We start from the raw sequence: 24,582 nt of genomic DNA, 5'->3' as shown, positions 1-24,582 counted from the left end.
CTATCCTTTTAAAAACAACTGTTTCAGGTGAGAATTAGGCAGGTCTGATGCTGAAAAATAAAGGAAATTCTGGCCTATTTCACTCATATCTTCTCTTATGTTTGTATTTCCAGTAGTTAGCTCCTCAAAAAAAAGCAATTAACTACTGAAAACACGACCGAGATTTAAGTTTAGTTGAACTACCACCAAGCTACTGCAAGTTCAATTACTGGATGAACTACATGTAGTTCACTACTCCCCAATACTAATTCTACAGTAGTCTCCCGTTCCACATAGTGTTGGTTAATCATGGTAGAAATGCTGGCTCAAGATCTGTACTCTACATTTTCATCTACATTTTAGGGACATAATCGGAATGCTTTGTGTCTGCACTGTAAGGAGGATATTTGAACCGGGTGGATGTTCATTGCTTTGTGTGTAGGTGGGTGTGTTGGGGAGGACGGGCTCAGGAAAAAGCACCTTGCTATCGGCTCTCCTGCGTCTGGCGTCTACAGACGGAGAGATCTCCATCGATGGGGTCTCCTGGAACTCGGTCACCCTACAGACCTGGAGGAAAGCCTTCGGCGTGGTGCCACAGGTAAATACCACCCCGCAACTAGACTTAGTGCTCAATGGTATTTTTGCTATGGTGAATGTAATGCCCTAATCTGATTTTCTGGACAGAAAATCTTCATCCTGACTGGTACATTCCGTATGAACCTGGATCCACACGCTCGCTACAGGGACGAGGAACTGTGGCGTGTGGCTGAGGAGGTGAGACACGACATTCACATCAGTCACACTGGTCTCCGGTCTAACCCAAACCCTAGCTTCATGTCCACGTCCCTGTTCAACTTTAACCCTCAACCACAGCCCTAACCCTCAACCACAGCCCTAACCCTCAACCACAGCCCTAACCCTAGCTTCACGTCCACATTCCAGTTCAACCCTAACCCTTTCCTCAACCCTAAACCTCAACCACAGCCCTAACCCTCAACCACAGCCCTAACCCTAGCTTCACGTCCACATCCCTGTTCAACCCTAACCCTTCCCTCAACCCTAATCCTCAACCACAGCCCTAACCCTAGCTTCACGTCTACATTCCAGTTCAACCCTAACCCTACCCTCAATCCTAACCCACAGCTCTAACCCTAGCTTTATATCCACATCCCGGTTCAACCCTAGCTCTAGCCTCAATCACAACAGGTCCCCTCTATCACTGTCCTCCCTCTCTCTTCACCTTTCTCCTGTCTGTCTGAGCGTCCTTCTGTCTGTACACTGCAGAGAGTCCCGCTGACCCCTTTCCTACCATGCCGTAGTAACCTCGTTCCGACATGCTATGCTGATGGTAAGGCGCTGCTGTGTTCGTGTGTGTCAGTAGGGCAGTGACGGTGCCACCATAGCCACACCATACTGGTAGTTGCATAGTAAGCACAGCCAGGTCGGGAAACAGGAGTCACATGCAAGTCTGCTTCGGCTTGACCCTGTGACCATAGCGCATGTGAAGTTGCTCTCCTATAAATTGATCACCTAACGCACATGCACATGTATTTGCTTACAATGACGGTGTGTAGAACTAACCTGAAATCCACATCAGACTCCATGTCACCTGTTTTGCCCTGCCTACGGAGGTCCGTTGGAGTCCACTGAGTCAGTGCATTTCATTTGATTGGTTGATTGTTTATTTGATTGGTTGATTGATTGATTGAGATCCTCCGGTGTTTCCGGTCCTATGTGTCGTCCAGGTGGGTCTGAAGTCCGTGATAGAGCAGTTCCCAGACAAGCTGGACTTCCAGCTGGAGGACGGGGGTTACGTCCTGAGCAACGGACACAAGCAGCTCATGTGTCTGGCCCGCTCCATCCTCAGCAAGGCCCGCATACTGCTGCTAGACGAACCCAGCGCCTTCCTCGACCCCATGTAAGAGGAGAGAGTGAGCGAGAGAAAGTGAGAGAGTGCGTGTTGGATTTGGGGTTGGACATGGAAGATAAGTGTATGTGCCAGTGGTGGCTAGTGGCACTTTAAGTGAGTAATGGCTGGAACGGAATGAATAGAATGGTCTCCAACACGTCAAACACCTGGTTTGCATGTGTTTGATACCATTCCATTGACTCCATTCCATTAATTATTACGAGCCGTCTCCCCCTCACCAGCCTCCTCTGGTGTTTGTATGAGGCTGCATTTACACAGGCAGCCCAATTCAGATCTTTTGCCAACTATTTGCATATCTGATACCTATCTGATCTTTTCACTAATGTGTAATCAGCAACAACAAAAAACACATGGAATCAGATTTTTTTGGGCTGTGTTTACACAGGCAGCCCAATTGTGTTTTCCATTAATTGCTTTTGACCGATCAGGTCAGCTCTTTTGCCAATAATTGGGCTGCCTGTGTAAACACAGCCTTTGACTTCCGATTCATACCGCCTCCATACAGTATGTGGATCTGAATCCTGATACAAACCTGATCTTCCGTATGCGACCTCTGTCTGGACGCTCAAACAGATTTGTTTGCTCTGAAGTGTTTTTTTGTTGTTGCCCATGACCAGTCATTACAAGGACAACCTCCCCTCTGAGGCTACATCCGTGTGAATGTGCAAATCCGATATGGATCACACGTAAAACAGTGTGGACGTCCAGAAAAAAAAGATTGGATATAGAAAGAAAATCAGATTGGGTTCTTATGGTGGCTGTGTAAACGCAGCCTAAGTGTCTCGCTGCATATGGTGACAATTCTAGGACTTACTGTAAGTCTTTGACTGTGTGTGTGTTTGCACAGAATGGGTGTAACCACACGTAAAGACACAGGTCTTTAAGCTAAATGGTGCCTGTCATGAGTGAATTAGTGGTGGTTGATGACACTGGTCTACTTCAGAGTAATCTCAGCAGTAAGTGCACATTGGGGAAGCTAGAGTGGAAGGAGTTTGTACGTGAAGGGAGAATGAGAGACGGCGCGTGTGTGTGTGTTTATATATGTGTGTATGCAGGCCTACTGTTAAACTCTCTGGTTAATTGAGTGTACTCTGGTTTGTTGATGGTTGACTGAAGAACATTGTCTGATGGTTGCGTTTTGGTTTGTTTCTGGTTCACAGAACGTTGCAGGTCCTGAGGAAGACCCTGAAACAGTCGTTCTCCAACTGTACAGTCATACTGTCAGAACACAGAGTGGAACCACTGCTGGAGTGCCAGTCCTTCCTGGTTAGCGCGCACGCACCTATCTCCCTTTAAGCATTAGGTTACCCTTTGTTAACTGCCTATCCCTTCTATTAAAATGATTTACGGCTCTATTAGCAAATACTGCCTTCACGGTTTCGTCTGCTCAATAGGAAATGACCTTTACCTACATTCTTCAGCGATACAGATTGAATAGAGCAGTGTTTCCCAACCCTGGTCCTCGAGTACCCCCAACGGTACACATTTTTATTGGATCCCTGGACAAGCACACCTGATTCCACTTGTCAACTAATCATCAAGCCCTCAAATAGGTTGAATGAGGTGCGTTTGTCCAGGGCTACAATGAAAATGTGTTCTGTTGGGGGTACTGGAGGACCAGGGTTGGGAAACACTGGATAGAGCCCTTGGTATTTCCCTGTAAGAAGTGAGAATAGAGCACTGACCACCAGCTTAAACAAACATTATATCCTCCATTTTAGATTCAATTCTTCTATCAGTGCATCACCATTCGTTAGCCTCGCCATAAACAACAAATTTGATTTACGGTGTTCCATGACTCAGGGCATGGTGTCGGCTGTGTGTGTTGGTACACGCTCCCTGTATAAGTGACCTGCGTTTGTGTTCACACAAGCAGACAGCGTGACAATGCAGGCACAGTGGCATGATGCTGGGTGCTTGACACTGGAGCATCTTCAAACATGTCATTCTATCTGCATTACACAACCTGGTGTCATTTTAACCCTTCGTTGTACCAAATCGTCAGTTTTACTGGGGTCTGTCTAGGTTGGAGTGAAACAAGAGTTGAGTTTAAACCCACTGAGCTATTGGAACCAACCAACTCCTCTCTCCCTCCAGATGATCGAGGGCAGTTCTATGAAGAGATACGACTCCATTCAGAAGCTGTTGAATGAGACCAGCCACCTGAAGCAGGCCATGAGTGCTGCTGAGCGCCTCAAACTCTTCCCCCTGCACCGCCTCAACTCCAGCAAGCGACCCCCTCAATCCCAGCCGCCCAAGATCACCGCCCTGCAGGAGGTGGCTGAGGACGAGGTCCAGAACACGCATCTTTAAGGAGGCCCGGATTAACTGGACGCCATTTTGTCTTCTGGAATGCTCTTTCCTCGATGAAAACTCTCCTCATTGCCTTGCATCCTCTCTCCTCGGCTCCTTGTCAAAACACATGGGAAAAAGTAGGCCCGAGGAGGGACCTTGAACCTTCTCCTCCGATATGGTTGAGGAGGCAAGGAGATAGGTTGCAAGGAATCGTGGAAAGATGCGCTGCCGACTCATCCAAGTGCCTCTAGTTTATAGATGATGATAAGAGTGAATGTGAGAGGTGGTCGGTCCTTATTGGTACACATTGGTGTTTCCAGAGTGAGATTTGTTTCACTTTGAGAACATTGGAATGCCAGTTTTGTTTGAATATATAAAGCCATACTTTTTTTTAAGCAAGATTGTAAAAAGCATACAGTCCCTAAACTCAAAAGCTGCCTGTAAATACAGAGTAGGATGAAATTGCCCAGACACTGATCTGAGGTCAGTTTTGTTTCCCTCCCAATGGTTGTTAGGACTTGGAAGGAAAACTGTGCCGCAGGGCAACTTATATTCAAAGCTATAAAGACACAAAACAGGAATGAATGGTGGGTGATGCTAGGGTGATGCTATGGACAAGTGTTTCTATTTGAATGCACTTTAAAGAAACCGGAGGTACTTTTTCATGGTGGCCTGGCAGGGTAATAGCAAGGAAAATAAATGAAACGCTTTTTCAAATGTGATTTGTCAAGCTCCCTCTTGTACTTCTGGAACTTGAAATTGTCTTTTTATTTGGCACATTGCTCCTTAGTGATATTGGAGAACAGTTTTTATAACGATACGATAAAATATGGTACCGACACCTTGAAATGTAACTGACTACAGACAATTTTTTTTGTGTGTGTAAAAATAAGCTCTTTCTTATTCATCGGAAAGAGACGCATGTCCAAAAATTTATAAATTGTTTTGCATTTCCATTAGAATAGTTTGATTTCCTGTAAAACGATCTTGAGAAAAGACGAGGTCATTGTTAAGACAGCGTTTCTCAACTCCGGTCCTGAAGACCCCCCAACCCCCCCTGTAATGCAGGTGGTTTTCAATTCAAAAAATGTCTCTCGTTAACTTGACCCGCGTTGTAGAGAATTACACCTGCAGTCATCCCTTAGAAATGATTTGTGAAGCCTCTATGTAGAGCATTCATAAGTCGTTTGTTTTAGATTCTCAGTCGAAGGTCCTCCATACTGTACCCAGGCCAGTAGTCTGGTGTAAGAAGACACGAGGTGGAGGACTGTTGGGGTTAACAGTGCGGTTTTAATGTTTTGTTCTTAAAGGAGGCAGGACATTACATCATACAGATCAACACCAAAGGTTGACAAAAATATCTCCTGTACATTTATCAACAATGGCCATTAAAAAAGAAAAATGTTGAACAAAATAAAGCGAACAAACCATGCTGCTTTGAAATTTGTATCAGTGTATGGATTAATCGAACCATGACTCGTGGGCAGAATTGTGGGTAGTTTAAAGTATTTATTTATGGCTTAACGTCAAAAGCAACAAATGTCCTGTGTTTGCAATTACATTTACTTATTGCCACATTCCATTCACTTTGAAACAAGTGAAAAGTTATGAACCAAATACACATGTTATTATCATTACAAACATATGTACATGTTTTTTTTCTTCAGCTTTTGTTTTTTACTGTACAGTTCTTACTGTACAAGCATAATACCACATACACCAATCTATATACCATTAAAGTTACTAATTCTTATTTACAAATATTTGGTAAAACCCTGATTAATTTCAACAGTATTTAAACCAACCTTGCAACTATTTAAACATAAAACACTTGAATATTAGAAAATACCTAATTGCAAAAACAACCTGCCTGCTTTTCTTTGATCCAAAACACTCACCGCGAAAGGTAAATCCTGTCTTTTTCCTTTGGACATAATTCCCTAAGAAATGTTTGTTTTTTTAAACTTCTTTCAATACTGTATAATATCATAAAACTATGGTCCCCAAGTACACAATTGCTATACAGTTTAACAAGTACGGATAACAAGTACAAATAGTAAAAGGCCGTCATAAGCCTAACTACAACATGGAGGGATACAACAGCGGAGGGGTGGGAGGAAAGGAAGGGAGTTGGAAGAGGAGGAAGTTCATCTACTACTTTGTATTGTTGTTGTTGTTTTCATGCAGGTCTCGGTGTAGGATCCAAATGTCCTCGTGTTGTTGGCTGTTCTCGTTGACGTTGTTGTTATGTCTGGTTGGGGCCTGCCTTGTTTTGCTGCTGCTTGGTTCAGTTCTGGCCGCGTTGCGGTTAGCGGTCATAGTGGGTGTTCGTGGTGCGGCACTGCTGCTGTTTGCTCGTGGTTGCGGCCCCCTGCTGCTGGGGACGGGGAGCTGAGATTTGGGCCGCGACGCTGGTCGCCTCTCGTTGCTAGGGGCGGGGCTGCCTGGGGCGGTGCTGGGAGTAGAGTGACGGCTGCCGGTCTGTAAAGGGGGAGACAGGCAGATGGTTGGGAAACACTTCTCGCTACTGGTGGACCACCAGACAGTTCAGTTTTGTTCTAGCCCTGCACGTGATGAGCTGAATAGGTGTGTTGGTGCTAGGCCTTTAATTAGAGCCTTTAAGCGCGGTTTGACTCACCGTCTGTGGTCGAGCGGTTGCTTCATGGTCGGTCTTCCGGCGGGGCGATTGTCCACTTGGAGAACCAGAGAAGACAATGAAGTCCCCCTTGGACCGAGCAATCTGCAACGCAGAAAAATACAGCCGGCGGAAAACGTCAACCTCATGGTGTGTGTGTGTGTGTGTGTGTGTGTGGTGAGAGAGAGAGAGAGTGAGAGAGAGAGAGAGTGAGCGTTACCTTGCTGATGTCTGGCTCTGACTTGCTGGAGCACATGGTCTGCAGCTCCCTGATCAGATCAGTCTCATCGTCAGAGCAGAGAGACAGACTCACAGCGTCCCCATCTACAACACTGCCATCACACACACACACACACACAGTACAACATCAGTACAATCCCACACACAGCACAATACAACAAACAGTACAATCCCACCACACAGTACAACATCAGAACAATCCCACACACATACAGAGTACAGTACAACATCAGTGCAATCCCCACACACAGTGCAAACCCCACACAGTACAATCACACAGTACAGTACAATCCCATCACACAGTACAGTACAACCCCACACAGTACAACATCAGTAAAAACAATCACACAGTACAGTACAACAGTACACACTCAGATAAAACTACACACTGACCCCTGCTGGATGCTCTCAGCAATACTCTATTCTATCACGTTTCCTAGAGGCTAGAACACAGCATATCACATGATCTAAACAACATACTAGAGCCGGCGTCACATTAACACATTTTACTGCAAACCATGAATAAATGGACACTTCCTAATAGTGTCAAATAAACGGCTCGGGTTAACGTCACTCACCTTGGAGCGTTGCCGTTGGTGATAAAGCGGACATCCGTGTTGGACAATGACCCTGCGGGCAACAGAAGGACAACATGAACACCCATTATGGCTATTCTAACAGGAATCGTAGGGGGGGAAACACCTCTTCATCCTGACCTTCTCTGAGGGAACCTCCACAGGTCCAGTTGGAGGTGGGGCTCCCCTTCTTCCGTGGGCTGGTATTAGCTCGTCTCCACATGCCGCTGTCCCGCCCCTTCCTGCCACCACTTCCTTTACAGGAGCCAATGGCTGCGAGGGGGAAGGTCCCGCCTTGGAACTCCAACAGGTGCCTGTCAATCTCTGATGAGAGAAAGACATTAACATTAGGTAGCATTACACTATTCTCTTTGTCTACGTCCCGTCCAACCAGTCTACCTATCATCCATCCAAAACAAAGATAAGACACATACAATCCTGATTCACATTTTTAAAAAAGGGACAAACCCATCCAAGCAAGTCGAGCTGTACTGAGCTGGCCTGGTAACGCATCCACCGTAGTTGCTGGGCCCGTGCTGGAAATGACAGCGTGAAAAGAACATACGCGAGCGAGCCAGCGCAGTTCAGTTCGGGGTCGGCCCTATAATGTGAATTTTTGCGTCGCTCGGGCCAACTGAAGTTTCCTCTTCTTCCTCCCTGCCTGGCGAATTTGCGAATGCAAACACATTCGGACGGTTCTGATTGGTCCCAGAAACCGATGGCTTGGGCCAGAGCCGGCCTACATGATGACATGATCAACTTTGAGGCACTGATTGGTTAGATTTGTTGGAAACAATCCAATCGCTGATGAATTTGTTTTGTACAACGGCCCTCATTTTGAAGTCACACAAACAACTTCGGGGATGGCAGTTTCCGACTGAACGCATGTAGCGATCCATAGTGCGGCGGAATGAAATTCAGGGTGAGTTGTCAGGCAATAGTGAAGTGTGTACCCACCGTGACGTGGCAGTGGGCATCCCTGCAGGACGGCCTTGTTTAACAGGATGCTGAGGGCAGCCTTGACCACCGCCTGCTGGCCCGAGCTCAGGCGCAGGTTGCTAGGCGACACCCGCTGGCCGGAGGAGCGCTTTACCGTCACCCGGGAGACGATGGATTCCTCCACGCGAGGGACCACCACCATGTTCCACAGCCGGGCCAGCCACCTGGAGGAACACACGGGGAAAGAAATACAGAAACAACACACAGAATATTGCTGCTCCCCTATCACCTTAGTTTGGTTCAGAAACACTCAGTCATACATAGTCTAACTTAAATTAAGCTTGAAACCCCCCCCACACACACACACACACACACAGGTGCATACTTGACGATGGCCTGTGTGTTGTTTGGCACCACGGGGCAGGAGAGAAATAGCTGGGGTCCTAGCAGGGCCTCGTGGGTCCCCAGGCGGGACAGACAGGCATTCAGCTGCTGCCACACACAGCTCACCCAGCACACCGTCCTCTCCAGCAGGCCCTCGGGAGCCTGACCACTGCCACCACCCTGCATCTGGAGAGAGAGAGAGAGAGAGAGTGAGAGAGAGTCAAGGGAAAGCACAGCTTTCCAGAACGTCACTATATTTCCAATCTTATCAGAGAAAGCCAAGATGGCTGGCCCCCACTTGCGCGAGTAAGACGAATGATATACGGTCCGTTTTGTGTTTTGTGCCCTAGCGGATCGAGGTACGGATACAATGAATCTAGGTCTGTTCCTACGGGAGCAGTGTGTTTCTGTGACTGACCTTGTGGAGCAGCTTCCTGCGGAGGTGCCTTCCCAGAAGGCCGTGCAGCGGCTCCGAGTCCCAGCGCAGCGTTACCCAGCGGAAGTGCTGTTGGAGGCGGAGCTCTGAGCCCTTGAGGCGGGACTTGGACAGCGTGCCAATCAGAAAGCCTCCCTCCTGAAAGTGGTGCGGGCCCATCTGGCCTGTTGGGAGGATGATGATGATTTGGAGGGGAGGGGGGGGGGGGGTGTAGTTGGACATCTGTTCATTCTGTCATCTATTCAGTCCTTAATTAATCCATTCATTCTTTCACTCCCTCACAGTTCATCCGCTCACTCACACACTCGCTGGTTCACCCCCCCCCCCCCCCACACACACACATATATACTCTCATTAATTTATTCAGTCAGCCAGTCTATATCCAGTAGGCCTCACCATGGAGTAGGTAGGCTGTGCCACGGTTCTCCAGGCCTTCACACAGGTCTCCCAGCAGCTCAGTCAGAGAGTGGGCCTTCTCTAGTCCCTCCAACACCACCACCACACACCGCCCCACCCTACTAGTACTGCTACACAGAGACACACCACCTACTGGGACCAGGAAACCTGCAGGGAGACCACGGACAATTAGATTTTTTTATTTCATTGAACCTTTATTTTTGACAGGGAGTCACGTTGAAAACCAAGGTCTATTTTTCAAATGAGCCCTGTAAATCCAAAAAATACACACATCAAATACAGTGAGGGGGAGAGAGAAAAAAAAGAGAGGCAAAAATCACAAGCTGTAGATTCTATAAACACACAATCCAAGCTCCCTGAACAGAAAAAAAGGCAGGTATATCTATATTGCTATATTATAAACTGGGCGGTTCGAGCCTTGAATGCTGATTGGCTGACAGCCGTTGTATATCAGACCGTATACCACAGGTATGACAAAACATTTATTTTTACTGCTCTAATTAAGCTGGTTGCGTCCGGCCTAAGAACAGCTCTTAGCTGCGGTATATTGGCCATATACCACACCCCCTCGGGCCTTACTGCTTAACCTCTTGAGTGTAGGGGGCAGTATTTTGATGAACGGGATGGGTGCATCAAGAAGTTAAACAACACATAGAACAATCCAATAAGGGTGGAGTGTGATTTATAGGCATTTACCACAAGTTATGAAGGTGTCCAACAGCTGTTGTTTAGTCAGACTCCTGTCTACCTCCACCCTGATGATGTCACAGGCCACACCCAACACTTCCTGCTTGGTCTTGATGCAGCGGGAGATCTGATTGGCTAGGTACTCCTGACAGCTCCCCTCCAGCCCGTGGAAGATAATGTTACGGTACTGTTCCACCTGAAGAGGGATGAGTGGAAGAGAATATAACAAAGTGACACACTAAGCTCCAGGCAGTTTCAGACACACTTAGGCAGAAATGGGGGACACGGGAACTCACAGTCACTACATTCTCATGCTAAATGAGATGTGGCCAGTAGAGGGCATACTAACATGCATAACAATACTATACCCAAAATCCAAGTGACCTATTTTGGGAATCCATATAATGATATGAATGTTCTTCTTGTCCTTTTTCAGTGTGTGTGTGTGTGTGTGTGTGTGTGTGTGTGTGTGTGTGTGTGTGTGTGTGTGTGTGTACCAGGCGGACGTAGTTCTGCAGCAGCTGAAGGGGGATAAGAGATTCCAGGGCCAGCTCATCCAGACACGACTCTGACAGACCTGTCGAGAAACGCAAAACCCACATGGAAATGAGCAATCATAACACACACCCAGACGCATAGATATATGCAGGAAGACACACACACATATACACACACTTGAATATCCTCCTGAGAGTTTTAACTGTGCTCTGAGCTTCAGATACGGTGTTTCAGTGTCAAAACTGGAGGAATCTTCCCTGCGCTGTCAAAACACACGGTTCTAAGCAGACTGAAAATGAGCCTGCCAATAGAGCTGACAACGTCACGAAAAAACTATTTGCGCACTTCAAAGGGGCAGAAGGCTGGATTGCCAGATGGCTAGGAATAATGACTAGAATCTGCCATGTGGGGAATCGCAGGTGGCTCGTGTCAGCTAGTTGTATCTTGTTCTTGACACATAGTCTTGTTTTGACTGATGTCATGTCAATGTTAATACGACAAAACATTTGCTAGCTAGCTAACCAACAACCGTAATGATGTATTTGAGACAACAAGAGCTCATTGTGCAAATGTATTGATGGAGACGAAATATAGTCAACAGTCTAAGCCAACCCTGTCTGTTTCGCCCCATAGTTGCGCACGCATCTGGTTTTGTTGCTAAACAACCAACCCATCTATATAAACACAGCAGAAAGAGAAAAAGCTAGCTAAAGATTCCCTGGCAATGGGTCAATACACTGGCAGTGGGTGGACAGTGGCTCGATAGACACACACACACACACACACACACACGGCAGAGGAGAAAAGAGAATAAAAAAATAAAAAGAGGAGAGCTGTATTCCAAGATGATCAGGGTTGCCAGATTGGTACCTTTGAGTCTGATGGTGATGTGCTGGCTCAGTGGCTTCCTGACTAGGTCCCATGGAGACAGAGGCAGTTCCTGACCTGGCAACCACACAGTGTCACCTACAACAACAAGACAACGTGACATGTTAACAGCAGCACCACACACTGCACTGAAGACACACGCAATACACGCTACACTAAAACGCACAGACATTTGCATACCAACAACAAATACAGCATTCAAACGTAACCTAAATACGACACACTGTAGCCATGTCTAGACAACTTTACGTCAACGTCACATTTACACAGTTAATAATACATTAAAGGTTCTGTAAGCACACACATGGTGCTGCACCCACCCACGCACACACTCCCTCAGAGGTGAAAAGAAAGACGAACCCAAAAACCCATCGAGGGCGCTGATCGTCACACGGAAATCAGACATTTCCCTGAATATGTCAACACCCCCTCCCCCAGCTCTCCTTCCTCCTCTATCTTTCCATATCTCATCCATAATGCATCCCCAGTCGCCACTGTTCTCTTTCTCGCTTTCATCCCTCCCTTGACCGCGGATTCCCTTGCGCTCTCGTCCTTGAGTTTTTTTGGGGGAAAAGCGGTCGCGTCGGCATAATTCCCACTGACTGGTTTCACCTTGACGTGTTAAACAGAGGACAGACCCATTCGCCTTTCCTTTGTATGAGCTCAGCCAGACAGACTGGATTATCTTTCCCCTGGCTAGGCCAGACTTCACTAAGTCGGTTCAGACTATGTACCAAGCCAGTCATTCGTTAGTCTCTTGTGACAGACTTAACATTAGCATGTTAAAAATGTAACAGTTGATTTGGTTCTCGGTGCCGAGATTAGTCATTCATAGTAGACAGGACACACGTTAGGGAGTTTGTCCTAACAATGTGACCAGGAAATTACCTCCTTGGAGTGTGTTTGTGTGTGTGTGTGTTCATTCTGGGCAGGCTCTGTGTGAATGTGGTGTGGTGTGATCGGGCCAAGCTCAATTAGGCTCATGTTCCAGCCCTCTCCGGCTTGGCGATCACAATTTTGGACAGGACCCAGGGATGCGTGCCATCCAACAGAGCTGCAATGTGTGGTGGATGTGCGATACAGGAACAAAAGAGAGAGCGAGAGAGTGGGCGTGCCTGCTTGCGTGTGTCTGTGTGAGTGTAACCTTTGCTAAACCAGCTGCAACGCCAGGTGCCTGGAACGAGCCCCGATTTCAATAATCATCTATGAAGGAGTCAATTCATTCCAAAACGATTCATCCAACACTCACTGAAATCCAGCTTTTAAGCTGTGAATGTGAATAAAACACAACTAAACCCTACTGACAGCTACTCATAAAGGGGCTCATCCTCACAAAAAACGTTTGTTACGTTTTATTTTACAGCCTGCTATTCATTTGCCATTTACTCCTAAATGTCCAAGTAAAATAGTTAAGATATAATTATGTGGAAATTGAGAGATATAAAAGGGCCGGGGATTCACCTGCAGCTAATGAAATGCTCATCCAGGAGGCGGCGCTCCTAGTGGCCGGGGACTTTAATGCAGGGAAACTAACATCCATTTGACCTCATTTCTATCAGCATGTTACATGAGCAACCAGAGGGGGAAAGAAATTATAGACCACCTTTACTCAACACACAGAGACGTGTACAAAGCTCTCCCTCGCCCGCCATTTGGCAAATCTGACCATAAATATAAACTCCTAATTCCTGCTTAACCTTTTTGGGATAGGGGACAGCATTTTAACTTTTGTATGAATAGCGTGCCCAGAGTGAACTGCCTCCTACTCTGTCCCAGATGCTAATATATGCATATTAATATTATTATTGGATAGAAAACACTCTGAAGTTTCTAAAACTGTTTGAATGATGTCTGAGTATAACATAACTCATATGGCAGGCAAAAAATCCAAACAGGAAGTGGGAAATCTGAGGTTTGTAGTTTTTGAACTCAGCCCCTATCGAATACACAGTGGGATATGGGTAATTTTGCGCTTCCTAAGGCTTCCACTAGATGTCAACCATCTTTAGTACGTTGTTTCAGGCTTCCACTGTGAAGGGGGGCCAAATGAGAGCTGATTGAGTCAGCTGTCTGGCAGCAGCCTCGATCTCAGTCACGCGCATTCACATGAGAGGTAGCTCTCGTTCCATTGCTTTTCTACAGACAATGGAATTCTCCGGTTGGAACATTATTGAACATTTATGATAAAAACATCCTAAAGATTGATTCTATACTTAGTTTGACAAGTTTCTACGACCTGTAATATAACTTTTTGAACTTTTCATCCGACGTTCAGCAGGACCTGAACGCGCGTTTGGATTTGTTTACCAAACGCCCTAACAAATGAAGCTATTTGGACATAAATTATTACCTTTTTCGAACAAATCAAACATTTATTGTGGAACTGGGATTCCTGGGAGTGAATTCTGATGAAGATCAAAGGTAAGTGAATATTTATAATGCTATTTCTGACTGATGTTGACTGCGCAACATGGCAGATATTTATTTTGGCTGGTTTGGCCTCTGAGCGCCATACTCAGATTATGCTTTTTCCGTGAAGTTTTTTTGAAATCTGACACAGCGTTGCATTAAGGAGAAGTGTATCTAAAGTTCCATGCATAACACTTGAATTTTCATCAACATTTATGAGTATTTCTGTGAATTGATGTGGCTCTCTTCAAAATCACAGCATGTTTTTGAACTACTGAACACAACACACCAATGTAAAATGACATTTTTTGGATATAATTATGCACTTTATCGAACAAAATGTATTGTGTAACATGAAGTCCTATGAGTGTCATCTGATGAAGATCATCAAAGGTTAGTGATTAATTTTATCTCTATTTGTGCTTTTTGTGACTCCTCTCTTTGGCTGAAAAAATGGCTGGGTTTTTCTGTGAGTTGATGGTGACCTAACAATCGTTTGTAGAGCTTTCGCTGTAAAAGCATTTTTGAAATCAGACACGGTGGCTGGATTAACGAGAATTTGTGTCTTTAAAATGGTGCCTAATACTTGTATGTTTGAGAAATTTGATTTATGAGATTCCTGAACAGACTGGTTAACAGCTTCTACCGCCAAGCCATGACCCCTGAACAGCTAACCTGAACAGACCCCCCCCATGTTTACACTGCTGCTACTCTCTGTTATCATCTATGCATAGTCACTTTAACTCTACTTTCATGTACATATTACCTCAATTACCGCAACTATCCAGTGGCCCCACACACCTGTACCGGTACCCCCTGGATATAGCCTTGTTACTGTCATTTTATTCTTGCTCTTTAATTATGTGTAATTTTTCAATTTATTTTTATTTTCCTTTTTAGCGTTCACTTCAGTTAATTTAATAAATACTTTTAACACTTGTTTTTTTTCTTTAAACTGCATTGTTGTTTAAGTAAGCATTTCACAGGAAGGCCTACACCAGTTGTATTCGGCGCATGTGACAAATACAATTTGATTTGAAAACCCATTTATCTAAGAACCATACTTTCCATAGAGATTCCCCTGGAATGAACTCCTACTGTAATAGCGATTCATTGTTGAGAATAAGAGAGATTCATATTCAGATAAGCGATTCAGTTCAGCAGGGAGTCGTTGGTCTCCTGTTGGGTGCCATCCATTCCCTCATGCTGACTAAGGGAAATTCAAACTTGAACCCAGGGGCGGTCGGGAGGCGTTCAGAGGCAGCAGCTGTTTGGAACATGTTGCATTGTCGCACAAAATAGGCCACAACACCTCTGTAAACTTGGCTCAGGTTGGGAGATTTGGCTTTAAAAAAACAGACAAGGCCCTGCTCACCAAGTGTATGCTCTCTGTTTGGGATATCCTTTAGAGACAGCAGGCTAGGCTACACTTCGGTAAACGTACCACTAGCTAAGGCAATGTCAAGGTGTTAAAATCATATCGGTATTTATAAGCTAACTAGTAAATCAATTGAACAACAACCAATACAGCTCCTTACCTATGAGGATGGAGGCCATGCTAGCGGGGGTCAGTCCCAGGTGTGTGTGTTGGTGTGTGTCATCTCTGGTGGGCTGGTTTGTGTGTTGGTGTGTGTGTGTGTTGGTGTTGCCACAGAGCAGCTGGAGGTGAGAGGTCAAGGCTTGGCCCAGGGCGTAGTTCAGCTCGGCCCAGCGCGTAGCCCGGTGAATACACACACCCCCCAGCACGCTCACACACACCCCATCCTTCAACACCTCCACTGGACACATGGGCTCTCCTGAGCCACTGGACTGGACACACACTAACACCCTGTAGGAGTCTGAGGGAGGAAGCGAGGGAGTGGTGCATAAAATAACAAAAAAGAGAGGGAGAGGGGAGGCAGAGAGAGATAATTAGTTTTACACTGAACAGAAATAGAAAAATGCAACATGTAAAGTGTTGGTCCCATGTTTCGTGAGCTGAAACCAAGGATCGCAGAAATGTTCCACACGCACAAATTTGTTCACATCCCTGTTAGTGAGCATTTCTCCTTTGCCATGATAATCCATCCACCTGACAGGTGTGGCATATCAAGAAGCTGATTAAATGGCATGATCATTAACACAGGTGCACCTTGTACTAGGGACAATAAAAGGCTGCTGTTAAAGTGCAGTTGTGTCACAACACAATGCAACAGATATCTAAGTTGAGGGAGCGTGCAATTGGCATGCTGACTGCAGGAACGTCCACTAGAGCTGTTGCCAGTGAATCGAAAGTTAATTTATTTCTCTCCATAAGCCGCTTCCAACGTAGTTTTAGAGATTTTGGAAGTAGTGGGCATTGTGTCAAGAAGCAGTGCGGCTTGGATGGGTTGTGTTTCGGAGGACGCACAGCTCTTCTACCTTTGCCTCTCCCGAGTCCGTACAAGAGTTGCAGCGATGAGACAATTGGATTCTACGAAAAAGGGGTTACATTTTTGTTTTTTTTAAACTGCCAGAAACCATCTCAGGGAATCTCATCTGAGTGCTTGTCATCCTCACCAGGATGACCTGCAGTTTGGCAGTCATAATCAACTTCAGTGAGCAAATGCTCACCTTCGATGGCCACTGGCATGCTGAAGAAGTGTGCTTTTCACAGATGAATCCTGACTTCAACTGTACTGGGCAGATGGCGTAGTGTGGGCGAGTGGTTTGCAGATGTCAGCGTTGTGGACAGTGCCCCATTGTGACAGTGGGGTTATGGTACGGGAAGGCATAATTTATGGACAATTGCATTGCATTTCATCAATGTCAATTTGAATGCACAGAGATACCCGGACGAGATCCTGAGGCCCATTGTCGTGCCACTCGTCCTCCGCCATCACCTTATGTTTCAGCATGATATTGCACGGCTCCATTTCGCAAGGATCGGTACACAATTCCTGAAAATGTCCCAGCTCTTCCATGGCCTGCATACTCACCAGACATGTCACCCATTGAGCATGTTTGGGATGCTCTGGACAGTGTTACAGTTTCCGCCAACATCCAGCAACTTCGCACAGCCATTGAAAAGGAGTGGGACAAAATTCCACAGGCCACAAACAACAACCTGATCAACTCTAAGAGAAGGAGATGTGCAACATTGCATGAGGCAAATGGTGGTCACAACAGATACGGACTGGTTTTCTGATCAAAGCCCCTACCTTTTATTTAAGGTATCTGTGACCAACAGATGCATATCTGTATTCTCAGTCAAGTAAAATCCATAGATTAGGGGGCGAATGTTGCGTTTATATTTTTATTCGGTGCAGTATTATTGCAATGTTTGATCCCGTGTAATGGAAGCCAATTACATATTTCCACATGACTGAAAAGGGGGATGGAGCACTCAAACACAGAAGAGCCACAGTTTAATCAGGTGCTAGGCTGGAACAAAAAAACAAGCGTGCACACACCCTGGTGCTGGTACTCACATAGGTTCTCTAGTAAGTCTTTGCAGTCGTCGGTGGCAACGTCATGGATGGTGCGGTTCCACTTGTCCCTCCTCTCTATATCCTGGTCACTGTGGCTACACAGCACCTCCAGGCAGTCCTGACAGCACACAAAACAGTATAATATATATTACACACACAGTTGAAGTCGGAAGTTTACATACACCTTAGCCAAATACATTTGAACTCAGTTTTTCACAATTCCTGACATTTAATCAGAGTAAAAAGTCCCTGTCTTAGGGCAGTTAGAATCACCACTTTATTTTAAGAATGTGAAATGTCAGAATAATAGTAGAGAGAATGGTTTATTTAAGCTTTGATTTCTTTCATCACATTCCCAGTGGGTCAGAAGTTTACATACACTCAATTAGTATTTGGTAGCATTGCCTTTAAATTGTTTAACTTGGGTCAAATGTTTCAGGTAGCCTTCCACAAGCTTCCCACAATAAGTTGGGTTAATTTTGGCCCATTCCTCCTGACAGAGCTGGTGTAACAGTCAGGTTTGTAGGCCTCCTTGCTCACACACACCTTTTCAGTTCTGCCCAAACATTTTCTATGGGATTAAGGTCAGGGCTTTGTGATGGCCACTCCAATAACTTGACTTTGGAAGTATGCTTGGGGTCATTGTCCATTTGGAAGACCCATTTGCGACCAATCTTTAACTTCCTGACTGATGTCTTGAGTTACTTCAATATATCCACATCATTTTTCTCCCTCATGATGTCATTTATTTTGTGAATTGCACCAGTTCCTCCTGTAGCAAAGCACCCCCACAACATAATGCTGCTACCCCCGTGCTTCAAGGTTGGGATGGTATTCTTCGGCTTGCAAGCCTCCCCCTTTTTCCTCCAAACATAACGATGGTCATTATGGCCAAACAGTTCTATTTTTGTTTCATCAGACCAGAGGACATCTCTCCAAATAGTACGATCTTTGTCCCCATGTGCAGTTGCAAACCGTAGTCTGGCTTTTTTACGGTGGTTTTGGAGAGGTGGCTTCTTCCTTGCTGAGTGGCCTTTCAGGTTATGTCGATATAGGACTCATTTTACTCTGGATATAGATACTTTTGTACCTGTTTCCTCCAGCATCTTCACAAGGTCCTTTGCTGTTGTTCTGGGATTGATTTGCACTTTTCGCACCAAAGTACGTTCATCTCTAGGAGACAGAACGCGTCTTCTTCCTGAGCGGTATGACGGCTGCATGGTCCCATGGTGTTTATACTTGCGTACTATTGTTTGTACAGATGAATACCTTCAGGCGTTTGGAAAGTGCTCCCAAGGATGAACCAGACTTGTGGAGGTCTACAATTTCTTTCCTAAGGTCTTGGCTGATATCTTTTGCTATTCCCATGATGTCAAGCAAAGAGACACTGAGTTTGAAGGTAGGCCTTGGAATACATCCACAGGTACAATTGACTCAAATGATGATGTCAATTAGCCTATCAGAAGCTTCTAAAGCCATGACATAATTTTCTGGAATTGTCCATTCTGTTTAAAGGCACAGTCAACTTAGTGTATGTAAACTTCTGACCCACTGGAATTGTGATACAGTGAATTATAAGTAAAATAATCTGTCTGTAAACAATTGTTGGAAAAATGACTTGTGTCATGCACAAAGTAGATGTCCTAACCGACTTGCCAAAACTATAGTTTCTTAACAAGAAATTTGTGGAGTGGTTGAAAAACGAATTTGAATGACTTTAATGACCTAAGCGTATGTAAACTTCCGACTTCAACTGTACACACACACACACACACACACACACACACACACACACACACACACACAGCATTTGGGAAAGTATTCAGACTGCTGAGCTCAATTTAGAGTCTTTTCAATGTTTCCACATTTTGTTATGTTACAGCCTTATTCTAAAACAGATTAAATACAAATCAGCAATCTACACACAATGCCCCATGATGACAAAGTCAAATAAAACAAAAATATATTATTTACATAAGTATTCAGACCCTTTGCTATGAGACTCTAAATTGAGCTCAGGTGCATCCTGTTTCCATTGATCATCATTGATGTTTCTACAACTTGATTGGAGTCCACCTGTGGTCAAGTCAATTGATTGGACATTATTTGGAAAGACACACACCTGTCTATATAAGGTCCCACAGTTGACAGTGCATGTCAGAGCAAAAAACAAGCCATGAGGTCTTGAATTGGAAACACCAAGACTTCCTAGAGCTGGCCGCATGGCCAAACTGAGCAATGAGGGGAGAAGGGCCTTGGTCAGGGAGGTGACCAAGAACCCGACAGAGCTCCAGAGTCCCTCTGTGGAGATGGGAGAACCTTCCAGAAGGACAACCATCTCTGCAGCACTCCACCAATCAGGCTTTTAGGTGAGAGTGGCTAGACAGAAGCCACCCCTCAGCAAAAAGGCACAAAACAGGTGTGCCAAGCTTGTAGCATCATACCCAAGAAGATTATGCTATAATCGCTGCCAAAACTGCTTCAACAAAGTACTGAGTCTGAATACTTATGTAAATGTAATTTCATTTATTCTTCTTTTTTTAATATAAATTAGCAAACATTTCTAAGAAACTGTTTTTGCTTTGTCATTATGTAGATTGAGGGGGGGGGGGGGAACAATTTAATCAATTTTAGAATATGGCTGTAAGGTAACAAAATGTGGAAAAAGTGGTCTGAATACTTTCAGAAGGCACAGTACGTGTCTGTGTGAAGCTACATGCATACCCCGCCCACCGCAGAATTCCTTTCTTTCCACTATTTAAATCCCTGGTTTTTGTCAGGTGTAAATTAACTTGGCACAATTGTTGCTGGATTGATTCACATTTCAAAAGAGAACCAATGCATATTCCAATTCTTGCTCGTACAAAGATAATTTTTCCCCAATTGATTTCACAATCACGCCAACGTCTGCTATGACTGCTCAAACATGTCGGTCCCCTTCAAAATGTCAAATGTGGATATTGATCGACATAGTTTACAACACCGACCCTTGGACGGGGGTTAAAACGTATAAAGACAATATTTATACCACAAGACCGAGGAGGAAGCGTTCTTTGCACAGGTGGGTGTTTTTGGTACAGTTTAAGAAAGTTCAGATTTTATTCAAATGTTCACAAAGTAACTCACTACAATGGAAATCGCTCCCGAAAAGCAACGTCCCAATCTCATAAATAGGGCTTTTGATCTTGGACACAATGTCAACGATTTGTGCATTGGTCAATTCTAGAGAACCGTGTTTAGATTATAAACATAGTCTCCCAACTAATGTTGAATATGCAAGAGGACTTTACAAAAACAATCATGAAATCCATGGTGAAAAATACAGGAGCTTAGGAGGCGGATTGTGAGGGGGCGGTACCTTTGAAAGATGCTGGTTTGATGGAGGGTCATTTCATGCAAGTGTATTTGTGAATGAGATATTTTCAAACATTATTATTCTAACAATATAATAAAAAAAACACAAATAGGTCGTTTATGGTTGAAAAATGTTAGCATGGGTCGTTTCAAATATTATTATTTAAAAAAAAAAATTATATTCGACAAAGTTGAAAACGGTATTTCCTACTCAAACTGGCGGATTACATTGACTTCTTGTCCATCACTACACAATTGTTTACGTGCTATAATTTAGTCAATATTTGATGGGGATTTTTTTTTTCTTCAGAAAGTGTTAGGTATCTCACTCCATAATACATCAGTTACATTTAGTAGAACTGTGTGTGTGTGTGTGTGTGTGGGGGGGGGGGGGGGGGGGGGGGGGATTCTGCACAGCTACTATGTGTGTTAAGCATGTGCATTTTTGTTTGTCTCCAATTAACAAAATTGAAAAATATGGTCAATGTGTCTATGTGCATACATACAGTGCATACTACATTGCTGTGGGCTTTTACAGTACATGAGTCATGTCCCAGTACCTTGAAGCCCCTGGCAGCAGCAATGTGTGCAGCGGTCCAGCCCTCACAGTTTGCCTGGTTCAGCAAGGTGCTGGATAGGATCGGGACCGTGGCAGGACTAGGGCTACGGTCAGAGCTATGGTTGTGGTCAGGGTCATGGTGTGTGTGGTCAGGGGGAGGGTGGCAGAGGAGAAGCCGCAGAGTGTCCACATGTCCCGAGCTAACCGCTGCGTGGAGAGCCGTGCAGCTGTCCTGTGGATCACACACACAAAGACATAAGCCACCTGCATACACTCCAAGCTGTTCCAATTTAAAAATGCACACAACATTGGAAATACTTTCTGTGATATATTGGTTGATATGACTTCTGCAAATGTGATGTTGACTAAAATAGCCCAGTGGAGCTGCATTTGTACGCAGTTGCCCCAGGGACAACATGGGGCAATACACAGCTGTCTAAATACACAACTAAGCAAAACCCATTCATGAATAATTGGCAACAACAATACCGTGAGTAAATTGGTCATATGAGATATTTGGGGCGGCAGGGTAGCCTAGTGGTTAGAGCGTTGGACTGGAAGGTTGCAAGTTCAAACCCCCGAGCTGACAAGGTACAAATCTGTCGTTCTGCCCCTGAACAGGCAGTGAAACCACTGTTCCTAGGCCATCATTGAAAATATGAATTTGTTCTTAACTGACTTGCCTGGTTAAATAAAGGTAAAATAAAATAAAAATAAATAAAATATCCCGTATGGCTGCTTTAGAGATACAGGAAATCTATAAGTGAAACACTGATCGGCAGGTCGGGCCAGTAAACGAAAGGTTGCTGGATCGAATCCCTGACATGAATGTTCTTAACCGACGTGCCTGCATAAATAAAGGTTAAATAAAATAACAAAAATCTGACTAAAAGGCCCTGTGAAGCTCCATGTGTTGTGATGCAAATGTGAAAAGTGAATTAATTCCCTTGCTGTTTTGAAGCGTATGTGTTCTAAGGACTAGTACGCTTCAAAACAGCAAGGGAATGAATTCACTGTATGCCACGACTCGCCTATCAGACATTAAAACCCAATTAGCTTTCTGTGATCTTGATTGACTGGGGGGGGGAATAAAAAGTCAAACGATCTCAGTCCTGAGTGTGACAATAAGGGTCAGTGAAGGACCATCTGAAAATAGGAGAAATGTAGGACAGGGGAGGACGAGGCACGGTTGAGGACATCTGGCGCCAGTTGGGGACTTACGGTGGTGGATCGTGAACGGTCTGCGCCGGCGTTGAGCAGGGCTCTGGTACAGTCCAGCCTGCCAGCTCCACTGGCCACGAACAGAGGGGTCTGTCCACCCACAGCCCCATGATCCACATCAGCCCCACCAGACACCAGGGCCTCCACACACCTGGACGTACACACGAGAAGAGGTCAGGTTACACACACAGGGGTGGTTTTGTGGTTTTTGAAGCATCCTCCTTATTTTAGTCTGGGACTCCCTAGTCTAGAACAGATTTATTTTTTATACGGATTCATTTAAGTAGAATTATCTTCATCCTGATTTATCTTCAACTCTGTCCGGGAAACAGCCCCGTAGAGGTAGTGAAACTCTTGTCAAACTTAAAAGTTATGGTAACATTTCTACGCTGTCAAACGGTCACCCTTTTCCTGTATTGCAGACATAGGTCAGTGTGTGTTCACGTTCGTGTGTGTGTGTTCGTATTAGCCCTGGCCATCTGGTGAATGTGCAGTGTTGTAATTGGCAACAACAGTAGTTGTTAATAGTGGGGGTAGCCGATCGGCACGCTGACAGTCACTAACACAGTGGTGTTTCACTGTCTCAAAATGTTTACTGCAGCACTGGTAACATGCATTCCAGTGGGGGCTGGTAGGAGGAGTTATAGGAGGACGGGCTCATTGTAATGGATGAAATGGAATAAATGGAAGGGAGTCAAACGTGGCTTCCATATGTTTGATACCGTTCCAATTATTCCATTCCAGCCATTCAAAATGATCCCGTCCTCCTATACCGCCTCCAACCAGCCACCACTGTTCATTCCTAGGTCAGGGCTAAGGACTACTTTACTCAGGATGTGCCTCTACACTCAACAGAGGATGGTATAGGGCAGGGCTGGATGCGTGCCCAGCACAGCACGGCTCACATAACGGACAGAACATCCCCAGCTGCTCCTGTCTCACGTCACTCTGCAGGTGTCCGTCCACAGGGGGGCGCCAGAGAAGTAGAGGATTACAACTGCCCCTGGACCAGGGGTGGGAAACCCCTAATTTAAACCTGTTAAAGGATCGGACCCTTTTTTTCCAATTTTCGCCTAAAATGACATACCCAACTAACTGCCTGTAGCTCAGGACCTGAAGCAAAAGAAATGCATATTCTGGATACCATCTGAAAGGAAACACTTCGAGGTTTGTGGAAATGTGAAATGAATGTAGGAGAATATAACATTAGATCTAGTAAAAAATAATACAAAGAAAAAAACTTTATTTTATATATTTTTTACCACCATCTTTGAAATGCAAGCGAAAGGCCATAATGTATTATTACAGCCCAGGCAAAATCTTGATTTTGGCCACTAGATGGCAGCAATGAACCTTTGCATATCTGTTCAAAATGTTGTATCAAGACTGCCCAAATGTGCCTAATTGGTTTATTAATACATTATCAAGTTCCTAATTGTGCGCTCTCCTCAAACAATAGCGTGGTATTCTTTCACTGTAATGGCTACTGTAAATTGGACAGTGCAGTTAGATAAACAAGAACGTAAGCTTTCTGCCCATAGATATGTCTATGTCCTGGGATTCACATTAGCGCAACCATCCCGCAGGGGAGGACACCGATCCCGTCGAGGTTAAAGACACATTTCAAAATTGTTCAACTTCATATTCACCTCCAGCAGCATCCCAACATATGTGAAAATTGCCCGTT

General features: G+C 44.9%; 2 protein-coding genes across 5 annotated transcripts in view; one reads left to right on the top strand and one right to left on the bottom strand.

The window, feature by feature from the left end:
- LOC110532369 (cystic fibrosis transmembrane conductance regulator) overlaps positions 1 to 5,647 on the top strand; it is a 41,551-nt gene extending 35,904 nt beyond the window's left edge. Inside the window, exons 25-29 of the mRNA XM_036979287.2 lie at positions 422 to 577; positions 664 to 753; positions 1,725 to 1,897; positions 3,070 to 3,175; positions 4,007 to 5,647. Coding sequence (XP_036835182.2) covers positions 422 to 577; positions 664 to 753; positions 1,725 to 1,897; positions 3,070 to 3,175; positions 4,007 to 4,222 — 741 coding nt within the window. The 3' untranslated portion in view covers positions 4,223 to 5,647. The remainder of the gene's footprint in view (positions 1 to 421; positions 578 to 663; positions 754 to 1,724; positions 1,898 to 3,069; positions 3,176 to 4,006) is intronic.
- The window catches only part of LOC110524328 (cortactin-binding protein 2), a 72,264-nt gene continuing 53,156 nt past the window's right edge, over positions 5,475 to 24,582 (bottom strand). For 3 of the 4 annotated variants that reach the window (XM_036979261.2, XM_090233411.1, XM_090233410.1), the window contains exons 7-22: positions 22,896 to 23,046; positions 21,676 to 21,906; positions 17,762 to 17,879; positions 15,851 to 16,150; positions 11,886 to 11,981; positions 11,015 to 11,094; positions 10,527 to 10,713; positions 9,810 to 9,977; positions 9,396 to 9,577; positions 8,979 to 9,163; positions 8,612 to 8,817; positions 7,796 to 7,978; positions 7,658 to 7,709; positions 7,060 to 7,171; positions 6,843 to 6,944; positions 5,475 to 6,685 (exon numbers count right to left, since the gene is read on the bottom strand). In XM_036979261.2, coding sequence (XP_036835156.2) covers positions 6,359 to 6,685; positions 6,843 to 6,944; positions 7,060 to 7,171; positions 7,658 to 7,709; positions 7,796 to 7,978; positions 8,612 to 8,817; positions 8,979 to 9,163; positions 9,396 to 9,577; positions 9,810 to 9,977; positions 10,527 to 10,713; positions 11,015 to 11,094; positions 11,886 to 11,981; positions 15,851 to 16,150; positions 17,762 to 17,879; positions 21,676 to 21,906; positions 22,896 to 23,046 — 2,680 coding nt within the window. In that variant the 3' untranslated portion in view covers positions 5,475 to 6,358. Of the gene's footprint in view, positions 6,686 to 6,842; positions 6,945 to 7,059; positions 7,172 to 7,472; positions 7,523 to 7,657; positions 7,710 to 7,795; positions 7,979 to 8,611; positions 8,818 to 8,978; positions 9,164 to 9,395; positions 9,578 to 9,809; positions 9,978 to 10,526; positions 10,714 to 11,014; positions 11,095 to 11,885; positions 11,982 to 15,850; positions 16,151 to 17,761; positions 17,880 to 21,675; positions 21,907 to 22,895; positions 23,047 to 24,582 lie in introns of all 4 variants that reach the window. The other variant, XR_016495567.1, reaches the window with a different exon arrangement.

The sequence above is a fragment of the Oncorhynchus mykiss genome, chromosome 1, assembly GCF_057628025.1.
Source record: "Oncorhynchus mykiss isolate SJ-2025 chromosome 1, ASM5762802v1, whole genome shotgun sequence".
Lineage (NCBI taxonomy): Eukaryota > Metazoa > Chordata > Actinopteri > Salmoniformes > Salmonidae > Oncorhynchus > Oncorhynchus mykiss.
The sequence above is the reverse complement of the archived record's forward strand: the minus strand, read 5'-3'. Positions and strand labels throughout refer to the sequence as shown.